Source organism: Pristiophorus japonicus, chromosome 18 (genome assembly GCF_044704955.1).
Source record: "Pristiophorus japonicus isolate sPriJap1 chromosome 18, sPriJap1.hap1, whole genome shotgun sequence".
NCBI lineage: Eukaryota > Metazoa > Chordata > Chondrichthyes > Pristiophoridae > Pristiophorus > Pristiophorus japonicus.
In genome coordinates, this window is record NC_091994.1 from 5384909 (window position 1) to 5404697 (window position 19789).

At 54.7% G+C, this 19789-nt stretch overlaps 2 protein-coding genes across 2 annotated transcripts in view; both read right to left on the reverse strand.

Annotated features, from left to right (window-relative positions):
- Positions 1-280, reverse strand: part of cpamd8 (C3 and PZP like alpha-2-macroglobulin domain containing 8) — a 110137-nt gene extending 109857 nt beyond the window's left edge. Inside the window, exon 1 of the mRNA XM_070861074.1 lies at positions 251-280. Coding sequence (XP_070717175.1) covers positions 251-280 — 30 coding nt within the window. The remainder of the gene's footprint in view (positions 1-250) is intronic.
- Positions 281-9247: 8967 nt separating this feature from the next.
- sac3d1 (SAC3 domain containing 1) lies at positions 9248-17917 on the reverse strand. The gene is made up of 3 exons (XM_070860776.1): positions 17896-17917; positions 15613-16243; positions 9248-10718 (listed from the first exon to the last, which is right to left on the reverse strand). Exons 2-3 carry the CDS (start codon positions 16196-16198, stop codon positions 10246-10248), a joined length of 1059 nt encoding a protein of 352 aa, XP_070716877.1. The 5' UTR covers positions 16199-16243; positions 17896-17917; the 3' UTR covers positions 9248-10245.
- Positions 17918-19789: the final 1872 nt, after the last annotated feature.

Sequence of the window (19789 nt, forward strand, 5' to 3'; positions counted from 1 at the left end):
GTTTTTGTCCTATTGATTGAGGGATATATATTAGCCAGGATACCGGGGATAACACCCCTGAATTGGAGGCACTCAGAGGGCTGAAGGAGACACAGAGATAGGGAGCTGCGAGGCCATGGAGGGATTTGAACACAAGGATGACAATTTTAAATTTGAGGCGTTGCAAATGCAATATTGGATCCCGAAGCAGCATTTCAGTTGCCCTGACTGATCGGGGGTGCCTTGTACGCTGCGTGCTGTAGCGCCTCACCCTGGAGAGGCAGGAGGACGAGGCAGCCATCAGTTTCAGGGTGGGTTACAGGCAGTGTGCGACAGCAGGTCCCAGGAGAGCAGGCAATGCAGTCAGTGCCATGAGAGTTAGTGTACTGCACCGGTCAGTCCATCCAGCTGACCCCGGGTCAAAACTGAGATTGACAGATGTTTGTTGGGTAAAGGTTACAGAACCAAGGCAGATAGATAGAGTTAAGGTACGTATCAGTCCTGATCTAATTGAACAGTGGATCAGGCTCGAGGGGCTGAATGGCCTCCTCCTGTTCCTATGTCTCAGAGCACAAAGTTTATCCCTCAACTGATTTTCTCAACAAAAGCTTATCCAGCTCCTTCTCAAACTTCCTGATGTTACCAGCCGTGCTCACCACCCTCCCGCCCGCCCACAACCTACCCCCCCGCAACCCCACCCCGCTCGCAACCCCCCTACCCCCGCAACCCGCCACCCCTCCGCAACCCGCCCCCCCGACAACCCGCCACCCCTTCGCAACCCGCCCCCCCGCAACCCGCCCCCCGCCCCACACCCCCCCCACTCAACCCAGCTCCCCCTCCCAGGCAGTTCGTTCCAAACTGTGTAAAGTAGGGAGACCTGTTCCCCTCACCCTCCCCTTGCTTCCCCACCACCACTGCACCAATTTTGTTGACCCTTCCATGAACCCTGTTGCCTGCATATACCCAATCACGTGGCATGCATTGCCCCGCACAGTCCACACCCTTCGCTCAGCTCCCATCGGGGCTCATCTTTTAAAAAATATATTCATTCTCAGGAATGTGGGCGTCGCTGGCAAGGCCGGCATTTATTGCCCATCCCTAATTGCCCCTTGAGAAGGTGGTGGTGAGCCGCCTTCTTGAACCGCTGCAGTCCGTGTGGTGAAGGTGCTGTTAGGGAGGGAGTTCCAGGATTTTGACTCAGCGACAATGAAGGAACGGCCGATATATTTCCAAGTCAGGATGGTGTGTGACTTGGAGGGGAACATGGAGGTGGTGATGTTCCCATGTGCTGCACTGTCGGAGGGGCAGTGCTGAGGGAGCACCGCACTGTCGGAGGGTCAGTACTGAGGGAGTGCTGCACTGTCGGAGGGGCAGTACTGAGGGAGTGGCACACTATCAGGGGGCATTACTGAGGTAGTGCTGCACTGTTGGAGAGGCTGTACTAAGGCAGCACTGCACTGTCGGTGGGGCAGTACTGAGGGAGCGCTGCACTGTTGAAGGTGCCATCATTCGGATAAGACATTAAACCGAGGCCCCATCTGCTCTCTCAGGTGGATGTAAAAGATCTCACTTCACTATTGGAAGAAGAGCAGGAGAATTATCTCCGGTGTCCTGGAGCCAATAATTATCCCTCCACCAACACTAAAAACAGATTATCTGGTCATTATCACATTGCTGTTTGTGGGAGCTTGCTGTGCACAAATTAGCTGCCTCGTTTCCCACATTACAACAGTGACTACACTCCAAAAGTACTTCATTGGCTGTGAAGTACTTTGAGACGTCCGGTGGTGAAAGACACTGTAGAAATGCCTGTTTATTTTGGAAATTTAAGCTGCGAAGAGGCAGTTCTGGGAATTCCAATCATCAATTCTCACTCACACCGAAAGTTTCACCTTCTGCCATCTGTCCAACAATCCCGCCAACCGTCCCCACACTTACTGAAACTATTTCACGGATTGCTACCTGTGAAGCTCGAACATGACACGCCAAATGTGCTCGCACATACAGCCTGTGCGCACACATACACACAGCCTGTGCATGTACACTCACACACACACACATATACACAGCCTGTGCACGCACACACACACACACATACACACAGCCTGTGCACGCACATACACACACACACCCATGAACAGGTGAACACAAATATCCCTGCGTGTGTGCACACAACTGAAGGTTTCACAAGCAGGTGCCCAATATCCAGGAGCTCCTGTTTCACAGATTTTACCGATGTTCCCAGTAGCTGCCTTTCGATGCAGAGAGCGAAGTCTTAATATTGCGATGGGTTGGGCGCTGGGATATGGGGTGGGGGGTGCTGGGCGCTGGGGTACGTGGTGGGGGGGGGGTTGGGTACTGGGGTATGGGGTGGAGAGGCTGGGCACTGGGGTGCTGGGTGGGGGGCCTGGGTACGGGGTGGGGGGCTGGGCACTGGGGTACTGGGAGGGGGCGCTGGAGTGCAGGGTGGGGGGAGGGCTGGGTGCTGGGGTATGGGGTGGGGGGAGCTGGGCACTGGGTTACAGGGTGGGGGCGCTGGAGTGCAGGTTTGGGGGGGCTGGGCACTGGGGTACGGGCTGGGGGGGCTGGAGGGCTGGGTACTGGGTGGGGGGATTGGGCACTGGGGTACTGGGAGGGGGCGATGGAGTTCAGGGTGGGGGGTGGCTGGGTGCTGGGGTATGGGGTGGGGGGAGCTGGGCACTGGGCTACATGGTGGGGGCGCTGGTGTGCAGGTTGGGGGGGGCTGGGCACTGGGGTACAGGGTGGGGGGGCTGGGTACTGGGGTACAGGATGGGGGTGCTGGAGTGCAGGGTGTGGGGGTTGGGTACTGGGGTACGGGGGCTGAGCATTGGGGGACTGGTTTCCATATTCAGAAGTTGGGGTGAAAGGATGGAGAAGAGAGACCAACATAGAGCAGGAGGGTACCGGGCTCCATCTCTGCTCTGCACAAGGTGCTGGAACTGGCCTCGGCCACGCTGAGATCCTGAGGGGGAAAATAAGCCAGGGTCCCTGCTCCTGAACTCTGACCTGCGACCCCTGCTGGAACGTGCTTGTGAACAGGTTTAAGCTTTGTTGACACAGCTCCCCCACCTCCCCACCAAGGTGGAATAGCCCGGTCTCACTTGCTGTCTCGGAGCAGGGTGAAAAGTGGGAATGTGAATTGGATTCCAGGGGAGCCTCCTGCCTCTATCCCAGGGAGGGGGGTCCGGGGGCTCTGGTGCAGTGAGCACTCTCCTGAGCTGGAGCTAACCCGGCTTCTGAGACTCCCCCAACTCCCCGTCTGTAGATGCTGGTGGATGGGTAAAGGGGGGTGTGGGGCGAGGGGTGAGGATGGGGGTGAGAGATAGGGAGAGGGAATGGGGTGAGGGATGTGGAGGGGTGGGGATGAGCGAGGGGGAGTGAGGAGTGGGGTAAGGGATTGGATGGGGAGGGGTGGGGTGATGGATGGGGTAGGGTGAGAGGGAGTGTGAGGTGAGAAGCGGGGGGCGAGGGGAGTGGGGGAGAGGGGCGCGGGGATGGGGAAGGGGCGAGGATGGGGAGTGGGGGGAAGGGGCGAGGGGTGGAGATGGGGAGCGGAGAGGCCGGTTTAGGAATGTGAGGCATCCAACCTGGCTTGCAGCGCAAGGAGAGAAAATCAGTTCAGAAACAAAAGGTGTCACAACACGAGCCTGGCTGGAATGCGAGGGGGGGAGCGAGGAAGAGAGTGAGGAAGGGAGGGAGGGAGGGTCACAACTCACTCGCCGTCAGGGACCCTGTGGGGAAACCCTCTGGAACTGATTTCTAGCCCAATCTGCGATGGCGTTTCCATGGAAACACAAGTGATTGGTTGCCCGAGTGTGAGCATCCTCGGTACACATGTCTTCAATAAGGTGAGTTGCTGAGTGTTGGACTTCTGGCTCCGTCACAATCTCCCCAACTCACAGGGTGGCGAGGGCACTTATTGTCAGCCTGGACTTCATTGCTGCTCATTGACAATAACATGTGTTGCAGTCGCTCAAAAAAACTTGTTTTTAATGTTATAAATGATGCAGCGACCACAAAACATGCCCCTGTCAGAGTGAGAGCTCCCGCCACCAGGCAACTGTGTCCCCACTGACCGCAATCCTGCTGCTTAACCCCCCGCCCCTGTGCACAGGCAGCGAATAATCCTGCGATGCTTTTTAAGATGTAGCACAGGAGGAGGCCATTCGGCCCATCGAGCCTGTGCCGGCTCAGTCCCACTCCCCCCTGCCCCTTCCCCACAGAACCGGCAAAGGCTTCCTTTTCAGCTGTATCTTTGCTCTCTGGCGAGCGCAGGGGTTTCCGCTCACTCGTGGCCCCGGTGGTCGGTGTGATGACCTTTGCCCTGCTGTCCCCCTGTGAACGGTTTGGGTATATGGGGGAGTATATGGGGGAGACAGGGGGGGTATATGGGGGAGACAGGGGGGGTATATGGGGGAGACAGGGGGGGTATATGGGGGAGACATGGGGGGGTATATGGGGGAGACGGGGAGGGTATATGGGGGAGACGAGGAGGGTATATGGGGGAGACAGGGGGGTATATGGGGGAGACATGGGGGGGTATATGGGGGAGACAGGGGGGGGTATATGGGGGTGACAGGGGGGGGTATATGGGGGTGACAGGGGGGTGTATATGGGGGAGACGGGGGGTATATGGGGGTGACAGGGGGGTATATGGGGGAGACATGGGGGGTATATCGGGGAGACAGGGGGGGTATATGGGGGTGACAGGGGGGGTATATGGGGGAGACAGGGGGGGTATATGGGGGAGACGGGGGGGGTATATGGGGGAGACAGGGGGGTATATGGGGGAGACATGGGGGGGTATATGGGGGAGACGGGGGGTATATGGGGGAGACATGGGGGGTATATGGGGGAGACAGGGGGGTATATGGGGGTGACAGGGGGGGTATATGGGGGAGACAGGGGGTATATGGGGGAGACAGGGGGGGTATATGGGGGAGACAGGGGGGTATATGAGGGAGACATGGGGGGTATATGGGGAGACATGGGGGGGTATATGGGGAGACATGGGGGGGTATATGGGGGAGAGTATATGGGGGAGACAGGGGGGTATATGGGGGAGACATGGGGGGTATATGGGGGAGACGGGGGGGGTATATGGGGGTGACAGGGGGGTGTATATGGGGGAGACAGGGGGGTATATGGGGGTGACAGGGGGGGTATATGGGGGAGACATGGGGGGGTATATGGGGGAGACAGGGGGGTATATGGGGGAGACAGGGAGGGGGTATATGGGGGAGACAGGGGGGGACATTGCGGGGGGGGGGGTATAGTCTGTGCCAAGTGAGAGTCAAAGTGTCATGCCTGATTATTCGGGCGTTACACGGGCGCAATGCTCTGGCAGGATTGGCACTGTATTCGTGGCCCCGTGTCGGGGGTTGAAGGACCGCACTGGGAAATGAGAGTCTCCGGATTGGAGCAGAGCCGGTCCGTACGCCCACTGTGTCCCCAGCACTGTCACTGCTGCCTGGAACTGCCAGCTTGTGGTCAGTCGGGGGTCTGTCCTGGGCAGAAACACATGGACTGCTGCACCGACAGACGGATAACTCCACGCGGGTACAGCTGCCATGTGCCAACGAAGGAGGATCCACTCTCTCCGTGCGAGCAGTCACACCCATCTACAGCAAGAACGTGCATTTTTATAGCGCCTTTAACATAGTAAAATGGCCTGTGGTGCTTCACAGGAGCGTGAATCAGACATCATCATCATAGGCAGTCCCTCGAAATCGAGGAAAACTTGCTTCCACTCTAAAAGTGAGTTCACAGGTGACTGTACAGTCCAATATAGGAATTACAGTCTCTATCACAGGTAGGACAGTGGTTGAGGGTAAGGGTGGGTGGGGAGTCTGGTTTGCCGCACGCTCCTTCCGCTGCCTGCGCTTGATTTCTGCATGCTCTCGGCGACGAGACTCGAGGTGCTCAGCGCCCTCCCGGATGCACTTCCTCCACTTCGGGCGGTCTTTGGCCAGGGACTCCCAGGTGTCGGTGGGGATGTTGCACTTTATCAGGGAGGCTTTGAGGGTGTCCTTGTAACATTTCCTCTGCCACCTGGGGCTCACTTGCCGTGTAGGAGTTCCGAGTAGAGCGCTTGCTTTGGGAGTCTTGTGTCGGGCATGTGAACAATGTGGCCCACCCAACGGAGCTGGTCGAGCGTGGTCAGTGCTTCGACGCTGGGGATGTTGGCCTGGTTGAGGGCGCTAATATTGGTGCGTCTGTCCTCCCAGGGGATTTGCAGGATCTTGCGGAGACATCGTTGGTGATATTTCTCCAACGATTTGAGGTGTCCACTGTACATGGTCCACGTCTCTGAGCCATTCAGGCTACATACAGACAATGAGGTTCAACACTGCCTCCAGTGTGCTAACACAGCCTTCGGCCGCCTGAGGAAGAGAGTGTTCGAAGAGCAGGCCCTCAAATCTGCCACCAATCAGACATAATTTGACACAGAACCACATAAGGATATATCAGGAAAAATGGCCAAAAGCTTGGTCAAAGAGGTAGCTTTTAATGAGCATCTTAACGGAGGAGAGGCGGAGAGGTTCAGGCAGGGAGTTCTAGAGCTTGGGGCCCAGGCAGCTGAAAACATGGCCGCCAATGGTGGAGCGACTAAAATCGGGGATGCCCAAGAGACCAGAATTGGAGGAGCGCAGAGATCTCAGAGGGTTGTGGGGCTGAAGGAGATTACAGAGATAGGGAGGGCCGAGGCCATGGAGGGATTTGAGCACAAGGCAGGTAGATGGAGTTAAGATTCGGATCAGATTGAATGGCGGAACAGTCTGGAGGGGCTGAATGGCCTCCTCCTGTTCCTGTGTTCCTTCCGATGAAAACAAGGATGAGAATTTTGAAATCGAGGCGTTGCCGGAATGGGAGCCAATGTAGGTCAGCGAGCACAGGGGGTGATGGGTGAGCGGGACTGGGTGTGAGTTAGGACACGGGGCAGCAAGCACAGGGGATGATGGGCGAGTGAGACTTGGTGCGAGTTAGGACACGGGGCAGTGAGCACAGGGGATGATGGGTGAGTGAGACTTGGTGCGAGTTAGGACATGGGGCAGCGAGCACAGGGGGTGATGGGTGAGTGGGGCTCAGTGTGAGTTAGGACACGGGGCAGCAGTTTGGATGAGCTGAAGTTTAGGGAGGGTAGAAGGCTGGCCAGGAGAGTGTTGGCACAGGGTGTCAGAGCCAAGGCTACGCAGCGTCCCCAGTGCACACAGGCTCCGCTTCAAGCCACACTGTGCACCAGCAGAGTTAGGCAACCGTAACCAGACCTCACCCACGACTTCATGGGATTGTCTCTGAAGACCAGGGATCTTTGTAGCATGCGGGGTATTTCATAGAAGCTTACAGCGCAGGAGGAGGCCACTCGGCCCGTCGGGCCTGTGCTGGCTCTGTGAGTCGTGCTCAATCCCCCACCCCCTCCCCGCCTTGTGTCCGGGACCCTGTCAGCTCCCCGTCCTCCGGGACCCTGTCAGCTCCCCGTCCTCCGGGACCCTGTCCAACTCCCTTTAACATTATTGATGGAATCCGCTCCCACCACCTGTTCAGGGAGAGCGTTCCAGATCCCCATTACTCTGTGAAAACATTTCTCCTCATCTCCCCTCTCGATGTTCTGCCAATGATTTTAAATCCATGACCTCTGGTTATTGACCCACCGTTCAGAGGGAATGGTTTCTCTATTAAAACTTCTCCTCATCCTGAAAACCTCTGCTGGGTCACCTCTTCACCTTCTCTGTTCCAAGGAGAACAGTCCGAACTTTTCCAACGTAAGTTCCCTTTCCCTGGTAACATCCTGGTAAAGCTCCTCTGGACCCTTTCGAAGGCCTTTACGTCGTTCCTGCAATGTGGGGCCCAGAATTGGCCACAATACCCCAGCTGAAACTTAACCAGTGATTTATAAAGCATGATCTCTTTGCTTTTATATTCTATTCCTCTATTTGTGAATGGCCTCCTTCTGTGCTGTATGATTCTATGATTCTATAAACCCAAGTAACCCAGATGCTTTTTTAACCTCATCACCGTCGGTAAGTATTTGGATGCGCGGCTGTTTCCTGGGGAGACAGCACCATCCACTGGCGGCGACAGGAACAGCCGGCCCTCAGTGGCGGAGACGGCATTATTATTTCGGGAAGGCGTTTCGATATGAACTTGCCAGAACAAACAAAACTACTTCAAGAGGTCTACATATCAAACAATAATTTCACACCAAACTTCAACTGAAAATATTTTTACACCCATTAATTTAACAATTCAAACAAAGCAAGCGAAAAGTTTTAAAAAGTCTTGTTGACGAACAGATCTGAAACACAAAGAGGCCAGTTAGCCCCTCAAGCCTGTCTCGCCATTCAATCAGATGACGGCTGATCTGTATCTTAACTCCATCTAACCGCCTTGGTTCTGCGACCCTTAATACCCTTACCCAACAAAATCTATTTACTTTTTGTGGGAGAGTTCAAGATTTCAACCACCCTTTGTGTGAAGGAGTGCTTCCTGACGTCACCCCTCATCATCATAGGCAGTCCCTCGGAATCGAGGCAGACTTGCTTCCAATCCTGAAGTGAGTTCTTTGGTGGCTGAACAGTCCAATACGAGAACCACAGACTCCGTCACAGGTGGGACAGACAGTGGTTGAGGGAAGGGGTGGGTGGGACTGGTTTGCCGCACGCTCCTTCCGCTGCCTGCGCTTGATTTCTGCATGTTCTCGGCGACGAGACTCGAGGTGCTCAGCTCCCTCCCGGATGCACTTCCTCCACTTAGGGTGGTCTTTGGCCAGGGACTCCCAGGTGACAGTCAATGACTCCGCTCGGATTCACTGCAATATCCCGGTGGACAATGTAAAACGAGTTTTCACTATTGGAACTGACTCTCTCTGGAACAATATCGTTTGTGTTCCTGTCCCGTGATCTGAGGCCATTCTTTCGAAAGACAGAGCAGTCAAATAAAAACAATATCCGAAATTTGTGGCAGTGTTGGATGCCTTGGACACACCCTGTTTAACCTGGGTGCTCGCAATATTTATATTTATATAAAAGAAAGAACTTGCATTTCGATAGCGCCTTTCACGTCCAAAAGAGCTTTACAGCCAATGAAGTACTTTTTCTTGAAGTTTCGAAGACGGCACCCAATTTGTCTTTCTTTTGTATTTTCAGCCCTTGGAGGTCAGTTTTCAAGACATCAGTCACAGAGAGGGGAGAGGTCAGCTCTGGCCATTAGCATATCGTCACATAATTCAATAAAATGAACTAAAACCTTAACTTTAAAAAATGTTTTAATATAAATTTTATACAAATAAAATACAGTGAAAAACACATCAAACACTCCCACGGCAGGTACAGCAGGGGTTAGATACAGAGAAAAGCTCCCTCTACACTGTCCCATCAAACACTCCCAGGGCAGGTACAGCACGGGGTTAGATACAGAGTAAAGCTCCCTCTACACTGTCCCATCAAACACTCCCAGGGCAGGTACAGCACGGGGTTAGATACAGAGTAAAGCTCCCTCAAACTGTCTCATCAAACACTCCCAGGGCAGGTACAGCACGGGGTTAGATACAGAGTAAAGCTCCCTCTACACTGTCTCATCAAACACTCCCAGGGCAGGTACAGCACGGGGTTAGATACAGAGTAAAGCTCCCTCTACACTGTCTCATCAAACACTCCCAGGGCAGGTACAGCACGGGTTAGAGACAGAGTAATGCTCCCTCTACACTGTCCCATCAAACACTCCCAGGGCAGGTACAGCATGGGTTAGATACAGAGTAAAGCTCCCTCTACACTGTCCCATCAAACACTCCCAGGGCAGGTACAGGGGGTTAGATACAGAGTAAAGCTCCCTCTACACTGTCCCATCAAACACTCCCAGGGCAGGTACAGCACGGGTTAGATACAGAGTAAAGCTCTCTCTACACTGTCCCATCAAACACTCCCAGGGCAGGTACAGCACGGGGTTAGATACAGAGTAAAGCTCTGTTGCTTCTCTCACTGATCTGGCTGTCCTGTGGCCTCCCACAGTCAGACTGCCAATTGAGGGCAGGTTGGGGGCAGTTGGAGAAGCACTCTCAATCCTTTCCCCCCCGCTTCCCCCCTCCCTCCTCGCCAGTAGCACTCTCACAGTAGACAGGACACTTTCGCCCCATTAGGATGGGTGGACTGGGACTCAGGTCCCAGGTCTCATGTCCAGAGGCCTTGTAAAGAGCAGGTGCAGAGCAGGCCAGGGGTCGGGGAGACTTGGTGTCTGCCTGTCTGGCGCTCAGTCTGGCGATGGTCTGTGGCCATGGATGATACTGGACTTGGCTCTGTCTCCTTGCTCTTTGCCGATGAGCCTCAGTGCGGGTGATCCGGGGTTGGGGTCGGGGTCCCTGTAGCAGCTCCTCTGGAAACGCACCGAGCCGCCCGCCACCTCGAGGCCGTGTCGCTGGCAGAGTTCAGCAGCTGCCAGCTGGCTGTCCACAGCCAGCAGGTCCGTCAGGGTCCGCAGGGGGTAGCGGCAGTTGCGGCTACTGTAACCGTGGCTGAAGACGCGCAGCAGTCCGCGCCGCAGCGCCGGCAGGTGCCGGTGAACCGCGCAGCCCGGCAGAAAGGGCAGGCAGCGCACCACGCGCAGGCAACGTACAAAGTTCCCTTCCTCCAGCGCGCGGTTAATGCGGAACGCCTGCTGCACGTCAGGCACACCTCTGATGTGGTCAGGCAGGAGCAAGGCGTGATGGAGAGATTTCACCGACCCTAGGGACACAAGAGAGAGAGAATCTGGGATCATTACACAGCGAGAGAGAGAGAGTCTGGGATCGTTAGAGAGAGAGAGAGTGAGAGAGTCTGGGATCGTTAGAGAGAGAGAGAGAGAGAGAGTCTGGGATCGTTAGAGAGAGAGAGAGTGAGAGAGAGAGTCTGGGATCGTTAGACAGAGTGAGAGAGTCTGGGATCGTTAGAGAGAGAGAGAGAGTGAGAGAGAGAGTCTGGGATCATTAGAGAGAGAGAGAGAGAGTCTGGGATCATTAGAGAGAGAGAGAGAGAGAGTCTGGGATCGTTAGAGAGAGAGAGAGAGAGTCTGGGATCGTTAGAGAGAGAGAGAGTGAGAGAGTCTGGGATCGTTAGAGAGAGAGAGAGAGAGTGTCTGGGATCGTTAGAGAGAGAGAGAGAGTCTGGGATCGTTAGAGAGAGAGAGAGAGTGAGAGAGTCTGGGATCGTTAGAGAGAGAGAGAGTCTGGGATTGTTACACAGAGAGAGAGAGTCTGGGATCATTAGAGAGAGAGAGAGAGAGTCTGGGATCATTAGAGAGAGAGAGAGAGTCTGGGATCATTAGAGAGAGAGAGAGAGAGAGAGAGTCTGGGATCGTTAGAGAGAGAGAGAGAGAGAGAGAGAGTCTGGGATCGTTAGAGAGAGAGAGAGTGAGAGAGTCTGGGATCGTTAGAGAGAGAGAGAGTGAGAGAGAGAGTCTGGGATTGTTACAGAGAGAGAGAGAGAGTCTGGAATCATTAGAGAGAGAGAGAGAGAGAGTCTGGGATCATTAGAGAGAGAGAGAGAGAGTCTGGGATCGTTAGAGAGAGAGAGTGAGAGAGTCTGGGATCGTTAGAGAGAGAGAGAGAGAGAGAGAGTCTGGGATCGTTAGAGAGAGAGAGAGAGTCTGGGATTGTTAGAGAGAGAGAGAGTCTGGGATTGTTACACAGAGAGAGAGAGAGTCTGGGATCATTAGAGAGAGAGAGTCTGGGATCGTTAGAGAGAGAGAGAGTGAGAGAGTCTGGGATCGTTAGAGAGAGAGAGAGTCTGGGATTGTTACACAGAGAGAGAGAGAGTCTGGGATCATTAGAGAGAGAGAGAGAGTCTGGGATCGTTAGAGAGAGAGAGAGTGAGAGAGTCTGGGATCGTTAGAGAGAGAGAGAGAGAGTCTGGGATCGTTAGAGAGAGAGAGTGAGAGAGAGAGTCTGGGATCGTTAGAGAGAGAGAGAGAGTCTGGGATTGTTACAGAGAGAGAGAGAGAGTCTGGAATCATTAGAGAGAGAGAGAGAGAGAGTCTGGAATCATTAGAGAGAGAGAGAGAGAGAGTCTGGGATCATTAGAGAGAGGGAGAGAGAGTCTGGGATCATTAGAGAGAGAGAGAGAGAGAGTATGGGATCGTTAGAGAGAGAGAGAGAGTCTGGGATCGTTAGAGAGAGAGAGAGTGAGAGAGTCTGGGATCGTTAGAGAGTGAGAGAGAGTCTGGGATCGTTAGAGAGAGAGAGAGTGAGAGAGTCTGGGATCGTTAGAGAGAGAGAGAGAGAGAGAGTCTGGGATCGTTAGAGAGTGAGAGAGAGTCTGGGATCGTTAGAGAGAGAGAGAGAGTCTGGGATCGTTAGAGAGAGAGAGAGAGAGAGAGAGTCTGGGATCGTTAGAGAGAGAGAGAGAGAGAGTCTGGGATCGTTAGAGAGAGAGAGAGAGTCTGGGATCGTTAGAGAGAGAGAGAGAGTGAGAGAGTCTGGGATCGTTAGAGAGAGAGAGAGTCTGGGATCGTTAGAGTGAGAGAGAGAGAGTCTGGGATCGTTAGAGAGAGAGAGAGAGTGAGAGAGTCTGGGATCGTTAGAGAGAGAGAGAGTCTGGGATTGTTAAACAGAGAGAGAGAGTCTGGGATCATTAGAGAGAGAGAGAGAGAGTCTGGGATCATTAGAGAGAGAGTCTGGGATCATTAGAGAGAGAGAGAGAGTCTGGGATCATTAGAGAGAGAGAGAGAGAGAGTCTGGGATCGTTAGAGAGAGAGAGAGAGTCTGGGATCATTAGAGAGAGAGAGAGAGTCTGGGATCGTTAGAGAGAGAGAGAGAGAGAGTCTGGGATCGTTAGAGAGAGAGAGAGTGAGAGAGTCTGGGATCGTTAGAGAGAGAGAGTGAGAGAGAGTCTGGGATCGTTAGAGAGAGAGAGTCTGGGATCGTTAGAGAGAGAGAGAGAGTCTGGGATCGTTAGAGAGAGAGAGAGTCTGGGATCGTTAGAGAGAGAGAGAGAGTGAGAGAGAGTCTCGGATCGTTAGAGAGAGAGAGAGTGAGAGAGAGAGTCTGGGATCGTTAGAGAGAGAGAGAGAGTGAGAGAGTCTGGGATCGTTAGAGAGAGAGAGAGTCTGGGATTGTTACACAGAGAGAGTCTGGGATCATTAGAGAGAGAGAGAGAGAGTCTGGGATCGTTAGAGAGAGAGAGAGAGTCTGGGATCATTAGAGAGAGAGAGAGAGTCTGGGATCATTAGAGAGAGAGAGAGAGAGAGAGAGAGAGTCTGGGATTGCTACAGAGAGAGAGATTTTGGGATTGTTACACAGAGAGAGAGAGAGAGTCTGGGATCGTTAGAGAGAGAGTGAGTGTGTGTCTGGGATCAACATTATTGGGTAAAGAAAGACTTGCATTTATATAGCGTCTTTCACAACTACCTCAAAGCACTTTACAGCCAATTAAGTACTTTTGAAGTGTAGTCACTGTTGTAATGTGGGAAACATGGCAGCCAATTTGTGCACAGCAAGCTCCCACAAGCAGCAGTGTGATAATGACCAGAATTCTGTTTTTTTGTGATGTTGATTGAGGGATAAATATTGGCCCCAGGACACCGGGATAACTCCCCTGCTCTTCTTCGAAATAGTGCCATGGGATCGTTTACGTCCGCCTGAGAGAGCAGACGGGGCTTCGATTTAATGTCTCATCCAAAAGACGGCACCTCCAACAGTGCAGCTCTCCCTCAGTACTGCCCCTCCGACAGTGCGGGGCTCCCTCAGTCCTGCCCCTCCGACAGTGCAGCTCTCCCTCAGGACTGCCCCTCCGACAGTGCGGCTCTCCCTCAGTACTGCCCCTCCGACACTGCGGCGCTCCCTCAGCAGTGCCCCAGCACTGCCCCTCCGACAGTGCAGCGCTCCCTCAGTACTGCCCCTCCGACAGTGCAGCGCTCCCTCAGTACTGCCCCTCCGACAGTGCAGCGCTCCCTCAGTACAGCCCCTCCGACAGTGCAGCGCTCCCTCAGTACAGCCCCTCCGACAGTGCGGCGCTCCCTCAGTACTGCACTGGATTGTCAGCCTGGATATTTGTGCTCAAGTCCCTGAAGTGGGGCTCGAACCCATGACCTTCTGGCCCAGAGGCGAGAATGCTGCCCACTGGGTAAAGCTACAGATAAACTGTGGAATATAGCTTAATACAGGATCTGTATAAATCCTTAAGGGGAAAGAGCTCTACTTACCCAATGAAACAACCATGCTCGGCAAATGGGGTGCGAGACAACAGAAAACTAACGGAAAGAGCGCAGAAAGGTGCGAAGAATAGTGTCGACCCGGAGACGGGGAGAGGTCAAGAGCAGCAAAGGATGACAAAAAGATAGTCAGAGCTGCAAAAAGGGACTACGAAAAGAAATTTGTGAGGGATATCAAAGCTAACACCAAAAGTTTTAACAATTATATTAGTGAAATGGTAACATGGGTCCTTTAAAAGTAGCTACGGGAAATATTGCAAATGAAAATAAGGAAATGGCAAACTTGTTGAATAATCACTTTACAGTCTTCACAGTCGGGGAATAGGATTTACCCGATAGTCCAAGGAAACTAATGCTGAATCAACGACTGGAACTCACCAAACATAACGTCAGCAAGAAAAGAGTATTGGAAAAAACAATGCCACTGAAACCCGACAAATCTCCTGGACCCGAGCTCCCTCTACACTGTCCCATCAAACACTCCCAGGGCAGGTACAGCACGGGGTTAGATACAGAGTAAAGCTCCCTCTACACTGTCCCATCAAACACTCCCAGGGCAGGTACAGCACGGGGTTAGATACAGAGTAAAGCTCCCTCTCCACTGTCCCATCAAACACTCCCAGGGCAGGTACAGCACAGGTTAGATACAGAGTAAACCTCCCTCTACACTGTCCCATCAAACACTCCCAGGGCAGGTACAGCACGGGGTTAGATACAGAGTAAAGCTCCCTCTCCACTGTCCCATCAAACACTCCCAGGGCAGGTACAGCACAGGTTAGATACAGAGTAAAGCTCCCTCTCCACTGTCCCATCAAACACTCCCAGGGCAGGTACAGCACAGGTTAGATACAGAGTAAAGCTCCCTCTACACTGTCCCATCAAACACTCCCAGGGCAGGTACAGCACGGGGTTAGATACAGAGTAAAGCTCCCTCTACACTGTCTCATCAAACACTCCCAGGGCAGGTACAGCACGGGGTTAGATACAGAGTAAAGCTCCCTCTACACTGTCCCATCAAACACTCTCAGGGCAGGTACAGCACGGGTTAGATACAGAGTAAAGCTCCCTCTCCACTGTCCCATCAAACACTCCCAGGGCAGGTACAGCACGGGTTAGATACAGAGTATCTGTGCTGTAAACTTGTATGGTTGTAGGAGGCGGCTGTCGGAGGATACGATTGATGGGAACACCTTGCCCACCCCCACCCCCAGGCTCGCTCCGTGAACTGCGGAGATGAGCGGGGTTCTTTAAACCAAAAGCAAAATAACGCGGATGCTGGAATCTGAAATAAAAACAGAAATTGCTGGAAACACTCAGCAGGTCAGGCAGCATCTGTGGAGAGAGAAACAGAGTGAACATTTCAGGTCGATGACCCTTCATCAGAATCCCGATGGAAGGTCACTGGTTTGTTTAATCCGCCGGGCACCGACGTACCCAGGTTATACAGCAGGGCGAGAGCCTGAAACTCGGCTTCATTCTCGTACTCCCCAGTGCAGTAGCTGGTGAGCAGGCAGCTGAAGCACTCCTGCACATGCACATCATTCATCTTCGGATCAAAGACCTGGATGGGCTCTTCGCAGAGCCAGTACGCGGCACAGATGAGGAAGCGCAGACTCTTCTCCAGAATGGTCACTGCCACACGGCCCCTGACCCGCTGGATGGTCATGTCCTGGCGGACACTGCGCAGGCGGTCAAACACGTAGTCGTAGACCTCCGCCCAGGGCCCCTCGCGCCCGGGAACGATCTCATCGATCAAGTAATGGACCGTTTGCAGCAAGACAGCGGCCGGGCGAAGCTCACACAGTCGAGCAGCCTCCTTCCCGGCCGCGGGCCGCGAATATTCCTTCACCGCCCTCCGCGGGTCGGCTCTGGGCACCCGGTCTCCCGCCGTTCCCGCCAGGATTTCGAACTTGTGAAGTCGCATCTGCCTCTGTCGCTCTTCCCTCTCGCGGTCCGGACACATCCCGGGGCAGGTTCCCGTCCGGGCAACATCCGGCTCGGCGCGCCTCACAGACGTCATGTCCGCGGTCGGCAAAACAGCATTCCCGACAAGGAATATCCCGGCCTGAGGAAGGAAAGGGGAGACACACAGGGATATGAGCAGGGAGAGATCCTTCGCTCCCCTCGTTATTCAGTCGGCTAAGATCACAGAACGATGCAGCACGAGAGGGGGCCATTGGCCCCATCGAGCCTGTGCCGGCTCGGTGAGAGCGCGATCCAATCAGTCCCACTCCCCCAGCCTTTTCCCCGCAGCCCGGCAAACTTTCCTTCACAAGTATTTAACTTATTCTCTTTTGAAAGTTATTGTTGAATCTGCTTCCTTTCAGGAAGCGCCTTCCAGATCGTAACTGGGGATTGAGGAGGGTGAGGGTGAGGGGGCAGGGGGAGAAGAGTGAGGGGGCGGGGGGTGGGGGAAAGAGAAGAGTGAGGGTGGGGGGGGAGAAGAGAAGAGTGAGGGTGGGGGGGGGAAAGAGAAGAGTGAGGGTGGGGGGGGGGAAAGAGAAGAGTGAGGGTGAGGGGGGGAGAAGAGTGAGAGGGGGGGGAGAAGAGTGAGGGGGAGGGGGGGAGGAGAGTGAGGGGGAGGGGGGAGGAGAGTGAGGGGGAGGGGGGGGAGGAGAGTGAGGGGGAGGGGGGGAGGAGAGTGAGGGGGAGGGGGGGGAGGAGAGTGAGGGGGAGGGGGGGGAGGAGAGTGAGGGGGAGGAGAGTGAGGGGAGGGGGGGGAGGAGAGTGAGGGTGGGGGGGAAGAAGAGTGAGGGTGGGGGGGGGGGAGAAGAGTGAGGGTGGGGGGGGGAGAAGAGTGAGGGGGGGGAGAAGAGTGAGGGGGAGGGGGGGGAGAAGAGTGAGGGGGAGGGGGGGAGGAGAGTGAGGGGGAGGGGGGGAGGAGAGTGAGGGGGAGGGGGGGGAGGAGAGTGAGGGGGAGGGGGGGAGGAGAGTGAGGGGGAAGGGGGGGAGGAGAGTGAAGGGAGGGGGGGAGGAGAGTGAGGGGAGGAGAGTGAGGGGGAGGGGGGGGGAGAGTGAGGGGGAGGGGGGGGAGAGTGAGGGGGAGGGGGGAGAGTGAGGGGGAGGGGGGGGAGGAGTGAGGGGGAGAGGGGGAGGAGAGGGAGGGGGGAGGAGAGGGGGAGGGGGAGGAGAGTGAGGGGGAGGGGGGGAGAGTGAGGGGGAGGGGGGGGGAGAGTGAGGGGGAGGGGGAGAGTGAGGGGGAGGGGGGGGAGAGTGAGGGGGGGAGAGTGAGGGGGAGGGGAGGGAGAGTGAGGGGGAGGGGGGGAGGAGAGTGAGGGGGAGGGGGGAGGAGAGTGAGGGGGAGGGGGGGGAGGGAGAAGGGGGGGAGGAGAGTGAGGGGGAGGGGGAGAGAGAGGGGAGGGGGAGGGGGTGAGGGGTGAGGGGAATTTCCCAATGCCGGACGGGGCGCCCCTCCCCACCGCCCGGCGGGATGTTCCACTGTGGGAGGCGGCATTCTCCGCCTCGCTCGCCATTCGGCCGGAAATGCGGCGCAAACGCCCGCGCCCCCCGCTCCGGCCCGCGCCCCGGCCTCTCCCCGCTCCCCGCCTGAGCACAGGCCCCAGGCTCCGGCCTCTCCCCGCTCCCCGGCCGCAGCCTGAGCTCAGGCCCCGGCCTCTCCCCGCTCCCCGTCCGCAGCCTGAGCTCAGGACCCGGGCCACGGCCTCGCCCCGCTCCCCGGCCGCAGCCTGAGCTCAGGCCCTGGGCTCCGCGACTCACCCTGGCCGCAGCTCCCCTGCGCCGTCCGGCGGCGGCGGCCGGTACTGCCCCTTGTCGCTCTATCGCCTGATTTTCCTCCTTTGCGCCGATTTCCCCCTTTCCCAAGTCGATGTACCGCCGCTTCTCTCCATTGCCCACTCAGATTCCAACAGCCTGAATTTAGCGCCTTTAAAGGCGATTCACAGGAGGCTAAATCAGACACAATATTGACACCGAGCCACAAAAGGCGATATCAGGACAAGTGACCAAAAACAGGGAGGTTTTAAGTAGCGTCTTAAACAAGAGAGGTCAAGAAGTTTAGGGAGCGAATTCCACAACTTAGGGCCCGGGCACGGCCAAAGCTCAACAAGGCAGAATTGGAGGAGCGCAGAGATCTCGGGCATGTCTAGCTGGAGGGGGTTACAGAGATCGGGAGGGGTGTAGGCTAGAGGAGGTTACAGAGATAGGGAGTGTGTAGGGCTGGAGGTGGTTACAGAGATCTTGGAGAGTAATAGGGCTGAAGGGGGTTACAGAGATAGGGAGGGGTGTAGCATCTGCAGCAGGTTACAGAGTTAGGAAGAGGTGTAGGGCTGAAGGAGGTTACAGCAATAGGGAGGGTTGTAGGGGCTGGAGGAGTTTAGAGAGATAGGGAGGGGTGTAGGGCTGGCGGAGGTTATAGAGATAGGGTGGGGTGTAGAAACATAGAAAATAGGTGCAGGAGTAGGCCATTCGGCCCTTCGAGCCTGCACCACTATTATTGAATGATCATAGCTGATCATTCACCTCAGTACCCCTTCCCTGCTTTCTCTCCATACCCCTTGATCCCTTTAGCCGTAAGGGCCGCATCTAACTCCCCCTTGAACATATCCAACGAACTGACATCAACAACTCTCTGCGATAGGAAATTCCACAGGTTAACAACTCTCTGAGTGAAAAAGTTTCTCCTCATCTCAGTCCTAAATGGCTTACCCCTTATCATAAGACTGGACTTCCCCAACATCGGGAACATTCTTCCTAGATCTAACCTGTCCTGTCCCGTCAGAATCTTATATGTTTCTATGAGATCCCCTCTCATCCTTCTAAACACCAGTGAAGAAAGGCCCAGTCGATCCTGTCTCTCCTCATATGTCAGTCCAGCCATCCCGGGAATCAGTCTGGTGAACCTTCGCTGCACTCCCTCAATAGCAAGAACGTCCTTCCTCAGATTAGGGGACCAAAACTGAATACAATATTCCAGATGAGGCCTCACCAAGGCCCTGTACAACTGCAGTAAGACCTCCCTGCTCCTATACTCAAAACCCCTAGCTATGAAGACCAACATACCATTTGCCTTCTTCACTGCCTGTTGTACCTGCATGCCAACTTTCAATTACTGATGTACCATGACACCCAGGTCTCGTTGCACCTCCCCTTTTCTTAATCTTCCACCATTCAGATAATATTCTGTCTTCATGTTTTTGCCCCCAAAGTGGATAACCTCACATTTATCCACATTATACTGCATCTGCCATGCATTTATCCACTCATCTAACCTGTCCAAGTCACCCTGCAGCCTCTTAGTGTCCTCCTCACAGCACACACCGTCACCCAGTTTAGTGTCATCTGCAAACTTGGAGATATTAAACTCAATTCCTTCATCTCAATCATTAATGCACTGAGCCCTGCGGCACCCCACTAGTCACTGCCTGCCATTCTGAAAAGGACCCGTTTATCCCAACTCTCTGCTTCCTGTCTGCCAACCAGTTCTCTATCCACGTCAGTACATTACCCCCAATATGATGTGCTTTAATTTTGCACAATAATCTCATGTGGCACCTTGTCAAAAGCCTTTTGAAAGTCCAAATACACCACATCCACTGGTTGTCCCTTGTCCACTCCACTAGTTACATCCTCAAAAAATTCCAGAAGATTTGTC